This window comes from Magnolia sinica, chromosome 8 (genome assembly GCF_029962835.1).
Source record: "Magnolia sinica isolate HGM2019 chromosome 8, MsV1, whole genome shotgun sequence".
NCBI classification, from domain to species: domain Eukaryota; kingdom Viridiplantae; phylum Streptophyta; class Magnoliopsida; order Magnoliales; family Magnoliaceae; genus Magnolia; species Magnolia sinica.
Genome location: NC_080580.1, coordinates 63,031,578 through 63,049,673, shown reverse-complemented (window position 1 = coordinate 63,049,673; position 18,096 = coordinate 63,031,578). Strand labels below are relative to the sequence as shown.

General features: G+C 40.7%; 1 protein-coding gene across 1 annotated transcript; it reads left to right on the top strand.

The window, feature by feature from the left end:
• Positions 1 to 3,698: 3,698 nt before the first annotated feature.
• Positions 3,699 to 6,809, top strand: LOC131254281 (receptor-like protein 33). The gene has a single exon (XM_058255274.1). The coding sequence runs from the start codon at positions 3,699 to 3,701 to the stop codon at positions 6,807 to 6,809; it is 3,111 nt and encodes a 1,036-aa protein (XP_058111257.1).
• Positions 6,810 to 18,096: the final 11,287 nt, after the last annotated feature.

Below are 18,096 nucleotides of genomic sequence, written 5' to 3'. Positions count from 1 at the left end.
GTTACTTTGTGCTACAACCCCGTTATTTTGTCTATTGAACCCTGTCACTTTGTACTGCAACCTCATCACTTTGTCTACTATACCCCATCACTTTGTGCTGCAACCCCATCACTTTGTGCTGCAACCCTAGCACTTTGTCAAATAAACCCGTCACTTTGTCTACTGAAACCCCATCATTTTATTTGACAAGCCGCTACTTTATCTAGTAAAATCCTCTCACTTTGCACAGTAGCATCGTCAATTTGTCTAGTGGAATCAAGTCACTATATTGAAAAACTCGTCATTTTATCAAGCAAAACTCTATCAATTTGTTGGTAACCCCATCACTTTATCTAGTGAAACATCGTCACTTTGTCTAATGGAACCCTGTTACTTCGTCTAATAATCACGTCAGTTTGTCTAGTAGAACCTTGTCACTTTGTCTAACACCTCTTTTACTTTATTTAGTGAAATCTTGTCACTTTTTCTAGCAACCTCGTCACTCTCTGTCTAGTAGAACTTCGTCACTTGATATAGTAGACCTTTGTCACTTTATCTTACTGCATATTCTCTTTGTTTAGTAAAACTACATCACTTTGTCCAGTAACCCAATCACTTTGTCTAGTGAACCTCATCACTTTGTCCAGCAACCTCACAACTTTGTCTAGTAAAACCCAATCTCTTTGTCTTCTAGCCTCGTCACTTCGTTTAGTGGAACCGGGTCACTTTGTCTAGCAAAGTCCATCACTTTTTTCGAGAATCTATAACTTTATCTAATAGAACCCTATTTTCTTTATCTCGTTTAACCTTATTACTTTGTTTAGTGGAATCATGTTGCTTTGTCGAGCAACCTCGTCATTTTGTTTAATATAACTTTGTCACTTCGTTTAATAACCTCGTCACTTTGTCTAATGAATCCCGTCATTTTGTTGGTGGCCCCATATGATTTAAGGCCCATGTTGAATTGTGCCCTATATAATGTAGGTTAGAGGTGGGCATCGAGTTGATTCAAACCAAGTTAGGACCGATCCGACTCGATTCAGTTTTGAAATAGGCCTCACCCGAACTCGACCTGACTCGGTACGAAGTCCAACATGCCTAACCTGATTCAAGTCTGGGTCTGTCCCAGACTAATTTGGACCGAATCTGACCCGATCACAAGTATCGATTCAGGTCAAGTCTTAAAATAATATGAGAAAATGGATGAATGGAGTAGATATACAACGCATAGATCATGGTAGGCCCACAGTGAGCATCCTACGGACATCACTCATCCTAGGCCGCAACTAATATTCCTTACTAATCAAGCAAATTTTGTAAATATTTTTTTTACCTTATAAAATTGTTGTGAGATGACATGACCTAATTAAATTTTAGAAGAAAGAAATTAAAGGTGGATTAGCTACTGAGACGTTGAGTAGCTAGACTTGCTACTGAAGTGACACCACCAAGTTCTGTGGGGGCCACCATGATGTACGTGTGTTATCCACATTGTACATCCATTTGGAGAGATCATTTTAGGGCATGATCAAAAGAATGAGGTAGATCCAAAGCTGGAGTGAACCCCACCATAGAAAATAGTGAGGAGAGTGACATCCACCGTTGAAGCCTTCCTAAGGTCCACCGTGATTTTTATTTGAGATATAACCTGTTCATAAGTTAACACAAATATTAAAGAAGCGGAAACACAAATATCAGCTTGATCTTAAACTTTTGTGGCCCTTAGAAGTTTTTAATGGTGAGCGTACTCTCTTCACTGTTTTTTGTGGTGGGGTCCACTCGAGTTTTGGATCTAATTCATTCTTTGGCTCATGCCTTAAAATGATCTCTCCAAATGAATGGATAGTGTGGATATAAAACATACATCATGGTGGGACCGACATAACTACGTGATGTCACTTTAGTAGCGAGTCTCGCTACTCTACCCGTGCACTGAATCCCTAAATGAAAACTTAAATAAAAATCACAGTGGACCTTAAGTTAACATAGACATTGAAGAAGGGAAAACACAAATGTCAGCTTGATGGAAAGCTTTTGTGATCCTATGAAGTTTTTAATGGCGGGCATGACTCTCTCCATTGTTTCTGTGTTGGGGTCCACTCGAGTTTTGGATCCGATTCATTTTATGGCACATGCCCTAAAATGATCTCTCCAAATGGATGGACGGTGTGGATACAAAACATACATCATGGTGGGTCCCACATAACTAGGTGACATCACTTTAGTAGTAGTCTCGCTACTTAACCCATGCGCTGAATCCTCAAATAGAAGGTAGCTGATTGCAGGAACGGATTGGCTACTCCCCCTGCCACCGGTCCGGTGGCTGGTGGTCATCCATTTTTACATATAATTTTAGGGCTTTATCCAAAAAATTAGAGGTATATAAATCTCAAATGAACCACACCACAGGAAAATAATAGTGATTGGATATCCACCATTAAAATCCTCCTAAGGCCCACTGTACTATTTATTTGACATCCAATCTTTTGATTAGGTCATATAGGCCTAATGAAAGGAAAAAAAACAAAGATCAACTTGATTCAAAACTTTTATGGCCCCAAAAAGGTTTTTAATGGTTGCCGCTCATTCACCACTGTTTCTTGTAACGTGGTCCACTTGAGATTGTGATATACATCATTCTTTTTCTCAGACCATAAAATGATATGGAAAAATAGATGAACGGCATGGATGAAACACATACATCATGTTGGAACCCACGTAGCACCGACCACCAGCCATTGGCTGGTGGCAGGAGTAGTCAATCCGTTTTCGCTGATTGCGTGGTAACTTACTATGTCAGTGTACTAAGTAAACTCCATGGAGTCCACCATGATTTTATGTATTTTATCCACTCCGTCCATAAATTTTACCAGATAATTTTAGGGCTTGAGACTAAAAATAAAGCATATACAATGTTCAAGTGGACCACACCATAGGAAACAGTTGAATTGAATGTTTACCATTGAAAATTTCTCTGGGCTACAAAATTTTTGGATCAAGCTTATATTTGTGTTTTCTCTTCATCCATGGCTTTACGATCTTATGAACTGGTTGGATGACAAATAAACATCACTGTGGGGCCTAGCAAGGTTTCAACAATGGAAATCATTATCCCCACTTATTTGTTGCGGTATGATCCACCTTAGATATGCTTTAATTTTGGGCTCAACCCATTAAATTAGATAGAAAAACAGATGAACAGCTAGTATAGACGACATACATACAAGGTGAGACCAACTACGGTAACAGCAAGAGTTTGTCCTAATCGGTATGCAATCCGAAGCGAAACCGTTTTAATATATTTAATGGCATTATACTTTATCTGAAATATGAATTTTTTTAATATATTTAAAAAATCTGATGACTGCGTGGCACTTACAGTGAAATTGATCAATGAAAACGCTGCAGTCAGAGAGTTACTGAATTCTGGAAAAGGAAATAGAGGATTACGGTCCCGCGGGGGTAGGATGCAATCGCATTTAATACGGCATTGACGACTGCCAAAGACGATGCAGGAAAGCAGGAAAGTCATGCTTTACTCAAACAGAAGATCCTTACTCGCCTCCCTTCTTCCCATCTCTACACATGCAATCCAAGACAATCATCCTATATAACTCTATTCTTCCCATCTCTACAATAGACGATCCGAATCAATCATCTTAGAACTCCTCTCCTTCCCATCTCTCTCTCATGACCCTTCTTTCTCTCAATCTCTTCCAATGAGATTCCAACTCTCTCCTCTCTTCCTTCTCCTTTTTCACACTTTCATCTTCACCTCTCCTTTTATTGTTTCAGCTCAATGCCACGAAGATCAGAAAAATGCATTACTACAATTCTTCACCAATCGCTCGGCCCTCCCATCTTGGACATCCAACAACTCCGATTGCTGCCGCTGGTATGGCATCACGTGCGATAACACCACCGGTCTCGTGATCTCCCTCGATGTCAGCAACTGCTCCATCTCCGGCCGCATCAATTCCACCAACCTTGCCAGACTCTCTACCCTCCAAATTCTCAATCTCTCTTACAATTATTTCGATTCTTCCATCCCACCCAATCTCGATTCGCTCTCGAATCTCACCCATCTCAACCTCTCCAATTCGGGTTTTACCGGCCAAATCCCGCCTGCGATTGCTAATATGCGTAATCTGGTCTCGCTCGATATATCTACCTTTTTTCTCGGCAACCCTCTTACTTCTCTCAAACTAAAGGATCCAAGCATCGAAAAGCTCCTTCGGAACTTGTCGGGATTGACAAAACTCCGTCTCGACGGTGTAAACATCTCTTCTGCAGTGCCCGAGTTCTTGTCGGATATTACTAATTTGACAAGTCTCCGTCTCAGTTCTTGCCGGCTGCATGGAAATTTCCCAGCAAATATATTTCAATTGCCCAAGTTGGAGTTTCTTGATGTATCAGGGAATCCATTTCTCAATGGTTCTTTCCCTGAATTTTCTCGGGAAAATGCTTTACAAACATTGTTACTCACAGGATCCAGATTTTCAGGGGAGCTTCCACATTCCTTTGGTAATCTCACGCGCTTGAACAAATTACAGATTGGTGGTTGCGAATTCTCTGGTCAAATCCCGTATTCTGTGAAGAATATTAGGGGAATTGTTCATTTGGACCTTTCATCGAATGGATTTAACGGTTCAATTCCGAGTCTGGAAAACCTTTCCAATCTCACGTATTTGGACCTTTCAATGAACAATTTCAGTGGCACGATCCCATCTCTGGAGAGTCTTACGCAGCTGGTTCTGCTAGACCTTTCATGGAATGCTTTCAGCGGTCCAATTCCACCTCTGAAATCGTTGAAGAGCGTCGAGGAGATAGTCCTTTCTTCTAATAATTTAACTGGCACAATCCCTAACTCCTTTGGAGATGGACTTCACAAGCTAAAATTGCTTGACCTACGGAGCAATTCGCTGAATGGGCAGATACCCTCATTTCTGTTTACTCTCCCATCGCTGCAGGCAGTGCAACTCAGCCAAAACCAACTCGATGGGCAGCTCAATGAGTTCACTAATGCTTCACCAACATTGCAGACGGTTGATTTGAGCGACAATCAGCTGCAAGGTCAGATTCCACATTCACTCTTCGATCTCGTGGGGCTTACGGTACTCGATCTCTCATCCAACAACTTCAATGGCACCGTGCAGCTAGCCATGCTCCAGAACCTCAAGAACCTCTTGGGCCTCGATCTTTCAGGTAATTACTTGTCAGTCAACACTCATGGGACTAATCATTCCTTTCCCCAGCTTGGGAGATTGTATTTGGGTTCTTGCAACCTAACAGAATTCCCAGAATTCTTGAAAAACCAATCGAAGATGCAGTTCCTGGACCTTTCGAAGAACAACATCTACCGAGAAATACCCAGGTGGTTGTGGGAGATTGGAAATGGGTATTTGACTTCTCTGAATCTTTCTCATAATTTGCTGATGAGTCTCGAGCAACCTGGCAATCTATCAGCGATCAAAATGTTGGTCATCCTCGACCTTCATTCCAATCGGCTACAAGGATCGATTCCGCTTCCAGCTCCATCTATCATCGTCCAGGATTACTCCCACAACAGCTTCACATCGGTCATCCTATCTAACTTCAACTCCCTCAAGTACACCGTTTTCTTTTCAATCGCAGGCAACAAGATCGTCGGTGAAATCCCTCCATCTATCTGCAATGCAACTTATCTGCAGGTCCTTGATCTGTCTAATAACAACTTGAACGGCTCAATTCCAGAATGTTTGATTGAGATTAGCAATGTACTCAGCATACTGAATCTTCGGAACAATCGCTTTACGGGCATGATACCTGAGATTTCAAGTGTGAGCTGCAGTCTAAGGACGCTAGACATACATGGAAATCGACTAGAAGGGCAGTTGCCAAGATCTTTGGCCAAATGTAGAGATCTAGAGGTTCTTGACGTTGGAAACAATAAAATAAATGGCCCTTTTCCTTACCATTTGGATACTCCATCCAAATTGCGGGTTCTTGTTTTGCGATCCAACAGATTCAATGGTTCTATTTCGTGGCCCCATAATCGGTCCTTCCCAATGCTACAAATCGTCGACCTCTCTTCCAATCATTTTTCAGGTAATTTACCTCAGGACTTCTTCAAAAGTTTGAATGCAATGATATCTGGGGAGAAGGATGAAGACCAGGATCATGAGATCATCAGATATGGATTCCTGAATCTAACCAAGCTGTACTACCAGGACACAGTGACGGTCACAAGCAAAGGGCTAGATATGGAACTCGTAAAGATCATGACCATCTTTACATCCGTAGATCTTTCCAACAACCATTTTGAAGGCGAGGTTCCAAAGGTGATAGGAGATCTCAAGTTGCTCCACATTCTTAACCTGTCACGCAATGGGCTTACCGGCCCAATTCCAGCGTCGCTTGGGAACTTTACTCAGCTTGAGTCATTTGATCTCTCTCAAAACAATCTTTCAGGAGAGATTCCTCAGCAACTGTCAAACCTGACATTTCTCTCAGTGTTGAATCTCTCCTATAACCAACTTGTCGGAAGCATACCATTTGCCAATCAATTCTCAACATTTAACAATGATACCTACATTGGAAACCCAAGATTATGCGGGCCACCACTGACAATAAAATGTGCGCTGCCACTGCTACCATCTACTCCCGACGGTGTGGATTCGCAATCAGCAGGACACGTCAATTGGCAGCTCATATCAATACAATTGGGTTACATTGCAGGAACTGGAGCTGTCTATGGACCACTTATTTTATGGAAGAAATGGAGAAGGTGGTACTTCAAAAAAGTGGACATGATGCTGGCATATTTCCATGACAGGTTCAACATTTTCTAAGTGTTAAGAGTTTTTTTTTTTCTTCTTTTTACATTTGATATTGTGAGCCCTTATTTCAAGCTAGGCATGAATGTTCGGAGAGTGTGGAAGAAATGTTAATTGAATAAGCATTGTAAGGAAGATGAATAAGTTGTAAGAAGCAAGTTGGATAAATGGTAAGGTAGATGAATAAAGCATAGAAAGTCACGGTTTGAATCTCTCTCTCTCTCTCATATGCATTGCTTCTTCATTGCTATCGTTGATAGTCACATTGATGGTCCATTGTTGATCGTCTTCAAATAAAAGGATGGCAACATTTACCCTAAAGATTATGGGAGAGTCTTTTTTCAACCGTGTTTACTACAACTCCTACATAATCAAAAATTTTGATGCGTTAAGGGTGAGACAGCGAGTGTCACGCCTCATATTCGGCATCCTGTACTACCACAACATAGTCTTAGGCCTAGCACACGACTTATTGGATTTTGAGTTCGGCACCCAGCGCCCATACACCAAATATCAAGATGGCTCCTAACTATAAATTTTTGGAGTAATTTTTTTCTTTTCTTTTCTTCTTTCTACGGTATGGTATCACAATTGAGACAAGCATCCAATATACAAAAAGTAATTTTTTTCATTATATATAACTAACCATATACATCAGGTCTATTATATACATCGCATGAATATCTACATTCACAAAAACTCAAAATATAACCCAAGTCTAGCTTAATGATGATTATGCATATGAGTAGGTATGCAATGTATGATGCATAATCATGAGTCATGATCATCGGATTCCATTCATGTCCAACATCTCTTCTACCACACTCTTTTAAAAAAAAAAAAAAAAAACACACCCCCACACACTCATGCCTTAGTGGGATTTCACCACCTATGGATACTTGAACCCTTGACCGGGTGTTGAAACTCCTGAAAGTCTACCACTGGAGCAAGAGTAAGGATCCTCTTCTACCACACAGAACCATATCACATCATCATTATGTTATATCATTTCATGGCACTGTACAATCTTGGGAAATACCATCGTCGACACTCATACACACCAGGTACTAGTAATCGACCTTGCATACCTTCTCTCTCAATGACTTCACTTGGCATGGTAGCGGAGCTCCTTTCGCGCTTCTCCTTGCCAACAAGTCAAACCAGTCCATGTTCGCAACCCGATCCTTCAATAGGTTGGACCCCCGTCTTCTCAACCCAACATAGTGGGAGTCAAATTCAAAACCCATATGTCCACTCACCCCGATGGTGAGGCATCCCTAGGTACTATCGGAGTTTAGGGACTTTCAACCCAATGGGCCTTTTCTACTCCTACCATTTTGCACTTCTAATGCCCCATCGGTTTTTAGGAATAATCTAACTCATCATCACAAATACACATTTTAAGATTCAATCCATGTTATAAAGGTACAAATGTAGTATTACCATAATCAAGTATGCCATGGTCATGCATAAATTCAAGAAATCATGCCAAGGCATACATTCACCACGTGTATATAGCATGAATGTAATGCCATAAGACGAGTTTATTTAGCCCTCTTATGCGAGGAAAAAAAAAAAAACACTCATATATAATTATGACTCTATCAATTCAAAGTCATGTGACCCATCTATGGACCACTAATGACATTTCTTATGCATGGATGAATATATGATCATGGCATAAATGCACATATCATTATTTCATAATGCATGAATATGAAATATGCTCGACTACTTACCATTCTATGTGAGCCTTGTTAGGCAGATTATATATTCATGTATCTCAAGTAGCCCATTGCCATTTTTATCATACCCTTGTTGGGCTTTCCCGGCCCCTATCATACTTCAAGTGGGTCTCAAATGATGGGTGATGGCACGATATGCAATACATATGTTCAACGGGCCACAAGATGGACGACATTGATATACCATATGTAAGTCAAGTGGACCTCACATATAGAAGAGATGCCCTTGATGTGCAACACAAGCCTCGAGTAGGCTGCAAGATGGGTAGTGCGGATACATATTTCATACATCAAGTAGGGTCCACTCATGGACAGCGTGGATATAATCACATACATCATGGTAGGGACTACAGTGGGACTCACATGATGGACAATCGAGACGTGTGGCCCCCCTAGGTTTAAATCTACTTCATTTTTTGTTTCGTGCTTTAAAATGAGCTAACAAAATGACAGGGAACATGGATAAAATTCATCTAGGTGGGGTCCATAGTGGACCCACTGTTTGGATAATTTGGATGGCAAATTAGTATCACAACAGGCTCTAGGCAAGATTGTACTGGTAGGCGTTCAATCAAAACGTTTCCTACAATATGGTCCACAGGAGAGTTATATCTGTTTCATTTTTAGGGTGGCCCACCTGATGGGCAGAGTGGATAAAACCGATACAGCATGGATGGCCTGAATACAAAATACATACATCAAGGTGCCCTTAGTGAAGATAACCTGGTTTCAACACTGAGGTCTTGGTATCGCTTCCCAAGTGGGGTGTGGCTAAGGTGGGGGTGTGTGCAATCATGTGCTAACTAATAATAATAATAATAAAGTGGGCGTAGCAGTAACAGCGTGGGGACCATGAAGTGGACTACCTGTGGGGATAGTATTTTCTTTCTTTCTTTCTTTTTTAAAGTATGTGTAACCTAAGGAACAAATTGAATTGCAAATAAACATTACGGTGTACCCTTGGAAGTTTTCAAGGGTAGGTGTTTAATATTTGATGCAACCCGCCAAAGATTTGGACGGGTGTAATTTTTGGGCTCATACCAGAAAATGATCTAGAAGGCCATTGAGGCTTGGATATAACACATGTATAGGGTGAGGGGTTGCAGTGAGCCCCACCTTGCTGGCTGTTAGTCAATGCAGCATGACGGTGCTGCAGTCAGTGTGCATTGTTGCACGCTGATATAGCAGCGTTTGCTGCTGCAATTTTATTTTATTATGTTTTATATTATTTCTTTTGTTAACAAATTGGATAGCAAGTGAACATAACAGTGGTCCCTGTGGAGTTTTCAACAGGAGGTACTCAGTCTCACCATCTCGAGTGGTTGGGCTCATGGCCATCGTAATATGGATGGACAGTCGGGATTTAGGATACATACATCACGGTGGGTCCTACTATGGGCCCCACCTGCTGAAATTGGAAGCAGCAGCAGTTACACGCTGCTGCGGACAACATGTAGGGCTCCACGTTGTTCCATTACAGCGTGAGTTGCTGTATATATATATATATATATATATATAGATATGAGAGACGCTCACACACAACTAGCTGGGCATTTAGCGAAAAAAATTTCCCCTTTGATACAATGCATACACCTATATTGAGGGATTTTAGAATGCATGTCATAGTTATGTAAAATGGCATATTTGTTAAGATCTAAGCCATTTATCAGTTAGGATCCACTAAGGAGAACTTATATAGGGGCAAAATTCACATCCATTCATCTTTCAAGTAGGCCACGCCAACGTGAATAGTTTGGAGGGTGAACTTTTCTTTATCAACTATTTCCAGTTGTGTGGTCCACCTGAAGCATGGATGGGCCTGCAATTTGATCCCTATGTGTAAAGTGAGGTGACCCATCAGATGTTCGGGGTAGATTTAAAATTAACACCATAGTCGGCCTACCCGAAGGGTCCACTCGTTTTCAAAGCTGCGTTTAAATCACTCGTGGATTACCAGGATTAATTACCAAAACAACGTCACCTCTGTGCCAGCATTACCAGCATTAATTACAACTTTAAATTAGGCCAAATGGTAATATTTTGGGAACAGGTACCACACGCACTCCCACCTCAGATTTTTTACGGGCCCACTCTTAAATGTATCTAAGATCCAGTCCGACCATTAAACGTGTAATCTAGTGATAGGCTCATAGCAAAGAAATTAGGCTAATCAGTGGTTCAGATGGGCCACACCAATAGGAACAATTAGGAGAGAGACATCCACTCTTGATTTTTTTCAGGGCCTTCATAAAGAAACTATAAAATCCGTTGTAGCCATTAGATATCACACCAAAATTAAGCCTGAGTCCCAAAAATGAAGTCCATATATGATTCATGTGAGCCACACTGATGGAAATAGTTTAGAGGGTGAACCTTTCCATATACACTGTTTCTAATCATGTGATTCACCTAAACTAAGGATGGGAATGAAATTTGAGACCTTGATCTAACATGGGGTGACATACCTAATGGACGGGGTTGATTTTACATTAACGCAATGATGGACCCACTCAAGCTGTGGGCCCTTTTCCATGCCAAAATGTAATTAGTCTACCATGGAAGCATTTACTTACATTAATTACGAGAATTTTTTTTTCATTAAATGTAGAATGGACTACACACTTATTATAGATTTGGACCATCCAACTAAAAATCAGATCTGTACATTAGATAAATTACATTATCAACTTGTTAGGGGCAAAAAAAAATGATGATCTTATGATCAAACATGTCAAATACTTATGAAAATAATGGGTTGTTAATAAAATAGTCCAATGATCTAGATTTAACATGCACACTTGTACTTTTCTTAAAAGTGTAGTTTCTTAGTTTTTAGCATATAAGTTCTCCTTAGTGGATCCTAACTGATGAATGGCTTAGATCTTAACACATATGCCACTTTTCATAACTATGACATGCGTTCTAAAATCCATCAATATGGGTGTATGCATTATTTGAAAGGGGGGATTTTTTTCATTAAATGCGCAGCTAGTTGGACCAAAAATCACGGTCCAACTAGTTGTGTGTGAGCATATCTCTCTCTCTCTCTCTCTCTCTCTCTCTCTCTATATATATATATGGCTGCTGTGGTGCTTTACAAAAAGTATTGCTTGCAATGGACCAACCTATTAGACGGGTTGGATGTCATATTTACATAAAAGGTTGGAGGATACGTGCTGGCTCGACATTAAACGGCACTCACTTTTATCGGAAAAAAGAATTTCAGCCGACGCTCTATATTGATTTTTTTAATGGGGCTCACCTTGATGTGTATGTGTGATCCACTCCAGTCATTAGATGTGTAATCTTATGTCGGGTTAAAACCTAAAAATCAAGCCCACCCGTGATTCAGGTGGACCACACCGAGAAAAATAGTTGGAATAAAAACGTCCACCCTTGATTTTTACAAGGCCCACCATAGAGATTATATCATATCCACTCCAATCATTAGATGTCACACTAAAACTTAGGCCTAGATCCCAAAATTTAAGTCCATCTATCTTTCAAGTAGACCACACAAAAGTAAATAATTTGGAGGGTGAGCTTTTCTTTATCAACTATTTTCAGCTGCGTGGTCCACCTGAAACAAAGATGGACCTGCTTTTTTAACCTTAGGTGGAAGGTGAGGTCACCCACCTGATGTTCAGGTAGATTTAAAATTAACACCATAGTGGGCTAACCCGAACGGGCCACTCTTTTCCAAAGTTAGTTTAAATCACTTCTCTTCCGGCATTTTGAGGATTAATTACCAAGCATTATGAGCATTAATTATCATCTTAAACTACGCCAGAGGAAAATGTATTGGGAACAGGTACCATACGGACTCCACATCTGATTTTCTATGTGCCACTCTGACATGTTTGTGAGATCCACTCCAACCATTATATGTCATAGACACAGAGCCAAGAAATTAGGCTAACCCGTGATTCAGATGGGCCACACCAATGGGAACATCTAGGAAGAAGACATCCACCCTTGATTTTTTTAGGGCCCATCAAGACTAAACTGTGAAATACATGCCTTCCATTAGATATCACACCAGAACTAAGCCTGGTTTTCAAAAATCAGGTCCATATATGATTCATGTGAGCCACACCAAAGGAAATAGTTTAGTAGGTGAACCTTTCCATGTACAATGTTTCCAATCGTGTAGTTGACCTGAACTAAGGATGGGGATGAAATTTGAGACCTTGATCTAATATGGGGTGACATACTTGATGGTTGGGGTTGATTTTACATTAACACAACAACGGGGCCCAACCAAGCTCGACTAGTCGAAAGTTATGCGAACTGCATAAATTTGAAGCGGATTCCAGACTATTCCAAAGTCGGTGCATAAGTGAGATTTCCTAAGCTATTCTAAGGCATTCTAAAGGTTTTCCAATGGTTTCTAGGGTTTGCAAAGGGTGTAGTAAGGGTGAGATTCGAAGTTGTTCGAGTCGGGTAAGTCCTTTCTCTTTGTAATGTATGCTTTCATAGTGGATTAGTGTCGCTTTATGTCGTGGTTTTTTTTCCCGAAAGGGTTTTCCACATTAAATCTTTGTGTTCTCTTTGTGTTTGCTTGGTGGCAATGGATTGTTATCCTATATCCATATCTGTGTGATTCCGCAGTCCAATCCCTAACAAGTAATATCAGAGATATCGTTGGGGCACAGATCTGAATCTGCAAGATTAGCAATAATGGGAAACACCAAGTTTGATATTGAGAAGTACTCAGGCAAAAATAATTTTGAGTTATGTAAGATTAAGATAATTAGTCTATTAATCAAGTAAGGCGAAGTTAAGGCTCTTAAGGAGCGGAAACCGACTATGAAAGATGAAGAATGAGAGAATCTTGATAATAATGCTTTAGCCTCCATCCATTTATGTCTCACAGATGAGATTCTCTACAACGTCATGAGGGAGAAAATTGCGACTAAGTTGTGAACGAAGTTAGAGAATATCTATGCGAAAAAATCTCTGAAAATTGCCTACACTTTAAGTCATATTGGTATACCTTCAAGATGGCAGAGGGTGGAGATCTGGAGGCCCACATTAGCAACTTTAATAAATTGGTTTGCAAATTACTGGATATGGAGGAAGTGATCAAGGATGAAGAACAAACATGTATGTTGTTGAATTCTCTTCCGGCATCGTATGAGTCATTCAAGAACACAATGTGCACAGTAAATAAAACCCTAAGTGTCGACACCGTTATCTCAGCTCTTCAAGGGAAAGCCATGAGAAAGCGTCACAGCGACATGGTGACATCATTCGATGCACTGATTACGGGAGACAGGAATTCTGAGTAAGGTACATGATCTTCAAGGTCAAGATATAGGTCCATGGGCAAAGGCAAAGGTAAGTTAAAGTGTTGTAATTATGGGATGGGAGGACATGTGAAGAAGGATTATACAAATCCTAAATCTAAGAGAGAAGACTCTGAGGCTTCATATAGGGAGGCTAACACTGCCACGTCGGATGGATCGAGTGGATGTGATGGTGATGTTTTGTCCGTGTCTACGATCAGATACTTTTACGATGATCGTAAGGACGAGTGAATTCTAGACACAGGGACATCTTTTCATATGACTCCTCATCGGAGTTGGTTAACCAGTTACAGAGAGTGCGATGGTGGACAGGTGTTTATGGGCAATGATAGTGCATATAATATTGTAGTTGTTGATACGGTGCATATCAAGATGTTTAATGGGACAGCGTACCCTAACTAGGGTGAGGCACGTTCCTGACATGAAGAAGAGCCCGATTTTTCTCGGTGCACTTAAAGCTATAGGGTGCAAGTTCATGGGTATTGATGGTGTCCTTAAGGTATCTAAGGGGGCACGAGTAATCATCAAAGCTCAACGACTCGGTAACATGTATAGGTTGATTCGGAGCACTTCAAAAGCTGGAGCTATGTGGTTGTAGTAGATTCCACCTCTACACGTGTGTGGCATGATGGGCATGATCACAGGAGCAGGCAGGCGGGAAGGCTAAGACGTGCGGACAGAGATACAAAGCAGGTAGAGCAGTCACCTGTGAAAAGAATCACACTGCATAATCACAGGTGATCGGCGAGGTATATGAACGACTCCAATATCGCATATGCTCTCGTTGCAGGCGAGAGGGATTTGTCTACTACTCAAATGGCTCTAGGTGAATCCAGTGCTGAGAAGTGGTAGGTGACTATGGACGATGTGATGGACTTGTTGTACCAGACTGACACGTAGGAGCTGATGAAGCTTCTAGTGACTCGAAAAGTGGTTAGATGCAGGTGGATCTTCAAGGGGATACAACAGAGATACATAGTGAGGTTGGTAGCGAATGGTCATGCTCAGAGAAAAGGGATCAGCTTCTTAGAGATATTCACGCCGGCGGTATAGTAGGTGTCTATTAGATTTATATTAGCATTGGTTGCCAATGCAATCTTGAGCTGGAAAGGATGGATGTGGAGTCTAAACTTCTGCAAGGGAAATTGAAGAGCAGATCTACATGAAGCAACCAAAGGGCTTCAAAGTTTAAAGGAGTTGAGAAAAAAATTTGCAGGAGGTCGTTGCACGACCTATCGCCTAGACAGTGGTATAAAATTTGATTCCTTCATGGTGAGTCAGGAATTGTATATTAATGACATGTAGATCACCAATCATGTCTTATCTGAAATCAATGTACTAAAGACTTGGTTAAGTTAGATATTCAGGATGAAGGATCGGGGGGCTATAAAGAAGGTTATTGGCGGTGATATTCATAAAGACTGGAAGAGAAGCAGGTTTTGGTAATCACAGATAGAGTACCTTGTGTAAGTATTGATCAAGGATGTGACAGACCAGGCAAAACTAGTGAGTGTTCCCTACGTAGCTCAATCCATGGCTTTCCTCAAGACATATTCCAAAACAGATGAGGAAAAGCAGGATATGTCTCATGAGCCTTATTCGAATGCGGTCGGCAGTACATGTCATGGTCTGTATTAGACTAGTTATTTCACAGGCTATCGGTGTTGTGAGCAAATACCCCGGCAAGCAATATTGGGTGGCGGTAAGATAATACAGAAGACTACGTCTTAACTTGTAAGAAGACAGGAGTAAAGTTGAAAGGGTATGTGGATTCAGATTATACAGGCAGTATAAATTCCAGAAAGTAGACTTCAGGTTACTCGTTTATACTAGTGGGTGGAACAATTAGGTGGATGCCAATTTATCTGACAGGTGCTTAAGGAAGGAGGCATAACACTAGAGAAGATTCATACCAACATGAACCCGATGGACATGCTCACCAAGGTCATTACTATAGAGAAGTTCAAGTTCTGTGTAACTTCTCTGGGCTTGGCGATGACGTAAATGACGAATGGAGTGTGCACAAGAAGCATTAATTAAAACTATTATGCGATACAGAGATAAGAGAAGAGGGCAAGAAGCTACATGTTTGAAGACTGAAGACATGGTGGAGATTGTTGTTAACATATGTCTTAAATCTACAAAGTTCGACTAGTCTAGGGAAAGTTCGACTCGAAGGCCAGTAAGGAATTCCCAAAGTCTTCAACCGGTTGAAGGTTAGGTTCGACCAGTCAAATGGGTATTTGCTATTTGATTATCGCTAATGGATTACACTACAGAATGTAGACAACAAGCTAAAAAATAATAATTATTCTACGGAATGTAAATTTACTTAAGAGAATGAGTAAAATATTACACTATGAAATGTAAATTAACAAGATAATTGAAAAGATAATTGAAAGATAAGTTTGGTTTGGTATGAGATGAATTATTTTGCTGCAATCTTCTTCTATTTATAACTCTAATCCAGCCATTCTGGATCATTCCCACGTTCTGGTGGTTTATGGTAATCATTCACCATTACTCTGCTTATGCATGCTTCTCACGTTCTGTTTTCCTTGAGTTATCACTGTGCCACATGTCAGGAGATCGTGTGAATATGATCACTTATCATATGTCATTTAATCATCTAAATTCGGTCGCTCATCCTCTCGACTTCTTTTCTAGCGTTTAGCCGTAATTGATACGTTATGGCTCCTCTTTCCTTGATAGAACTGTACATATTTGCAGGAAATCCTCTGACCGCTCCATCCGTATTCATACATGTTCACAACCCTAAGTGTAAGGTCACGATGCAGTAATAATCTTGGTAAAACCGAGTTCGAATCCACGGGGATTGAACCTTGTACGTAATTGGAAAGTAACTGGAACTAGAACTAGACAAATATGTAATCTAAACCAGAGGAATTTAAGAGAATAATGATAAATAACTTTAACTAAAACTTGTAAAATTCAAAGGTGGGAAACTAGGGTGCCAAGGATCCACTTGTAGAGATCAAGGAGATCTATGTTTGATTTAAGAGCACAACTAGAATCAGAGTCCTATCTTCATCTAGTTGAGGGATGTAACATTAAAAATCAAATCTGAACTTCCTTTGATCTAGTTTTCAAGAGATGAGAGGTATGAGAATTAGACTTGATTCCATCACAAAACCATGCCCATAAGACAAAGAAAACAATAGAATTTAACCAATCCACAACTAATCTAAGAGAGTTATGAACGTTAGGAAGGGTTCCATCATCTAACCATGCCCAGGAGACGATGGTGAACAACAGACCCTCTTGACTTCATAATCTTAATAATGCAAAGAACATACCCAAAGCTATCATAGATCCATTGTAATTTAAGTCACAACAAACCATTAAAAACTAAAGGAATTCCTTATAATCAAACCAGAATCAAAATCAGTTCCGCTTAAACATGAATCAAAATGTGTAAAGAAAAGTCTCCCATCTCACTACAAGCTTCACCGCTTAGCCCTAGCTAAGAGGTTTAGCCAATCATCACCATGATCATGCTAAAGACTCTTTAAAATATAAGAGAGGAAGAAAGGAAACCAAAGAAGAAGGATAGAAAAGGATGAAGAATGAAGAAGCCGGTCACCACGATCTTTCTCTCTCCTTTGCTTCTCACCACGCCTCCATGGCTGCACTGGGATCTCCCTAGATGGATTTCTCTCTCTCTCTCTCTCTCTCTCTCTCTCCTCCTCCTTTTATACATGAGGAAGGTTGGCTGGTGGTTGTGTGCGTTGCTTTTATGCACAAGGACTGAGTCGGTGGAGAAAAATCGCAGCACCATGCGCAAGAAAGAAACGCAAGAACATGCGTTTTGATTGAGTTTCTGAACGGTACAAGGCCAAGAAACATATTTTAGCTCCATGGTTGGGGAAAAAACCTCCCGCCCGATCTTTTAGACAGTTCAGATCATCTAACCGACCACAAACGGTGACCCACAACATCCCGCAATGTCCAGAAAAATTGGACATGTATACAGTGCAAATTTCATTGCGCTGACATGTTCGGTGGGCCCTACAGTGGTATTTTTGGGAAAATCCACCCTGCTCATTAGATTCCTGGCAAAAACCCAGTCGGGAAGGAGTGGTTTTGGTCGAGTTTTAGTGCGGTCCACTATATTAAATTAACTCACCACTCATCTTGCATTTTTCGGTGATCCACGTGTGTACGTGTGCATGGGACCAGAAAGACTCTATGGCTAGGGTCCTGCCTCTCCTATGGATGCAATGGATG

Excerpts from the sequence above, each read along its gene's own strand:
- LOC131254281 (XM_058255274.1), top strand. The coding sequence starts at position 3,699 with ATGAGATTCCAACTCTCTCCTCTCTTCCTTCTCCTTTTTCACACTTTC.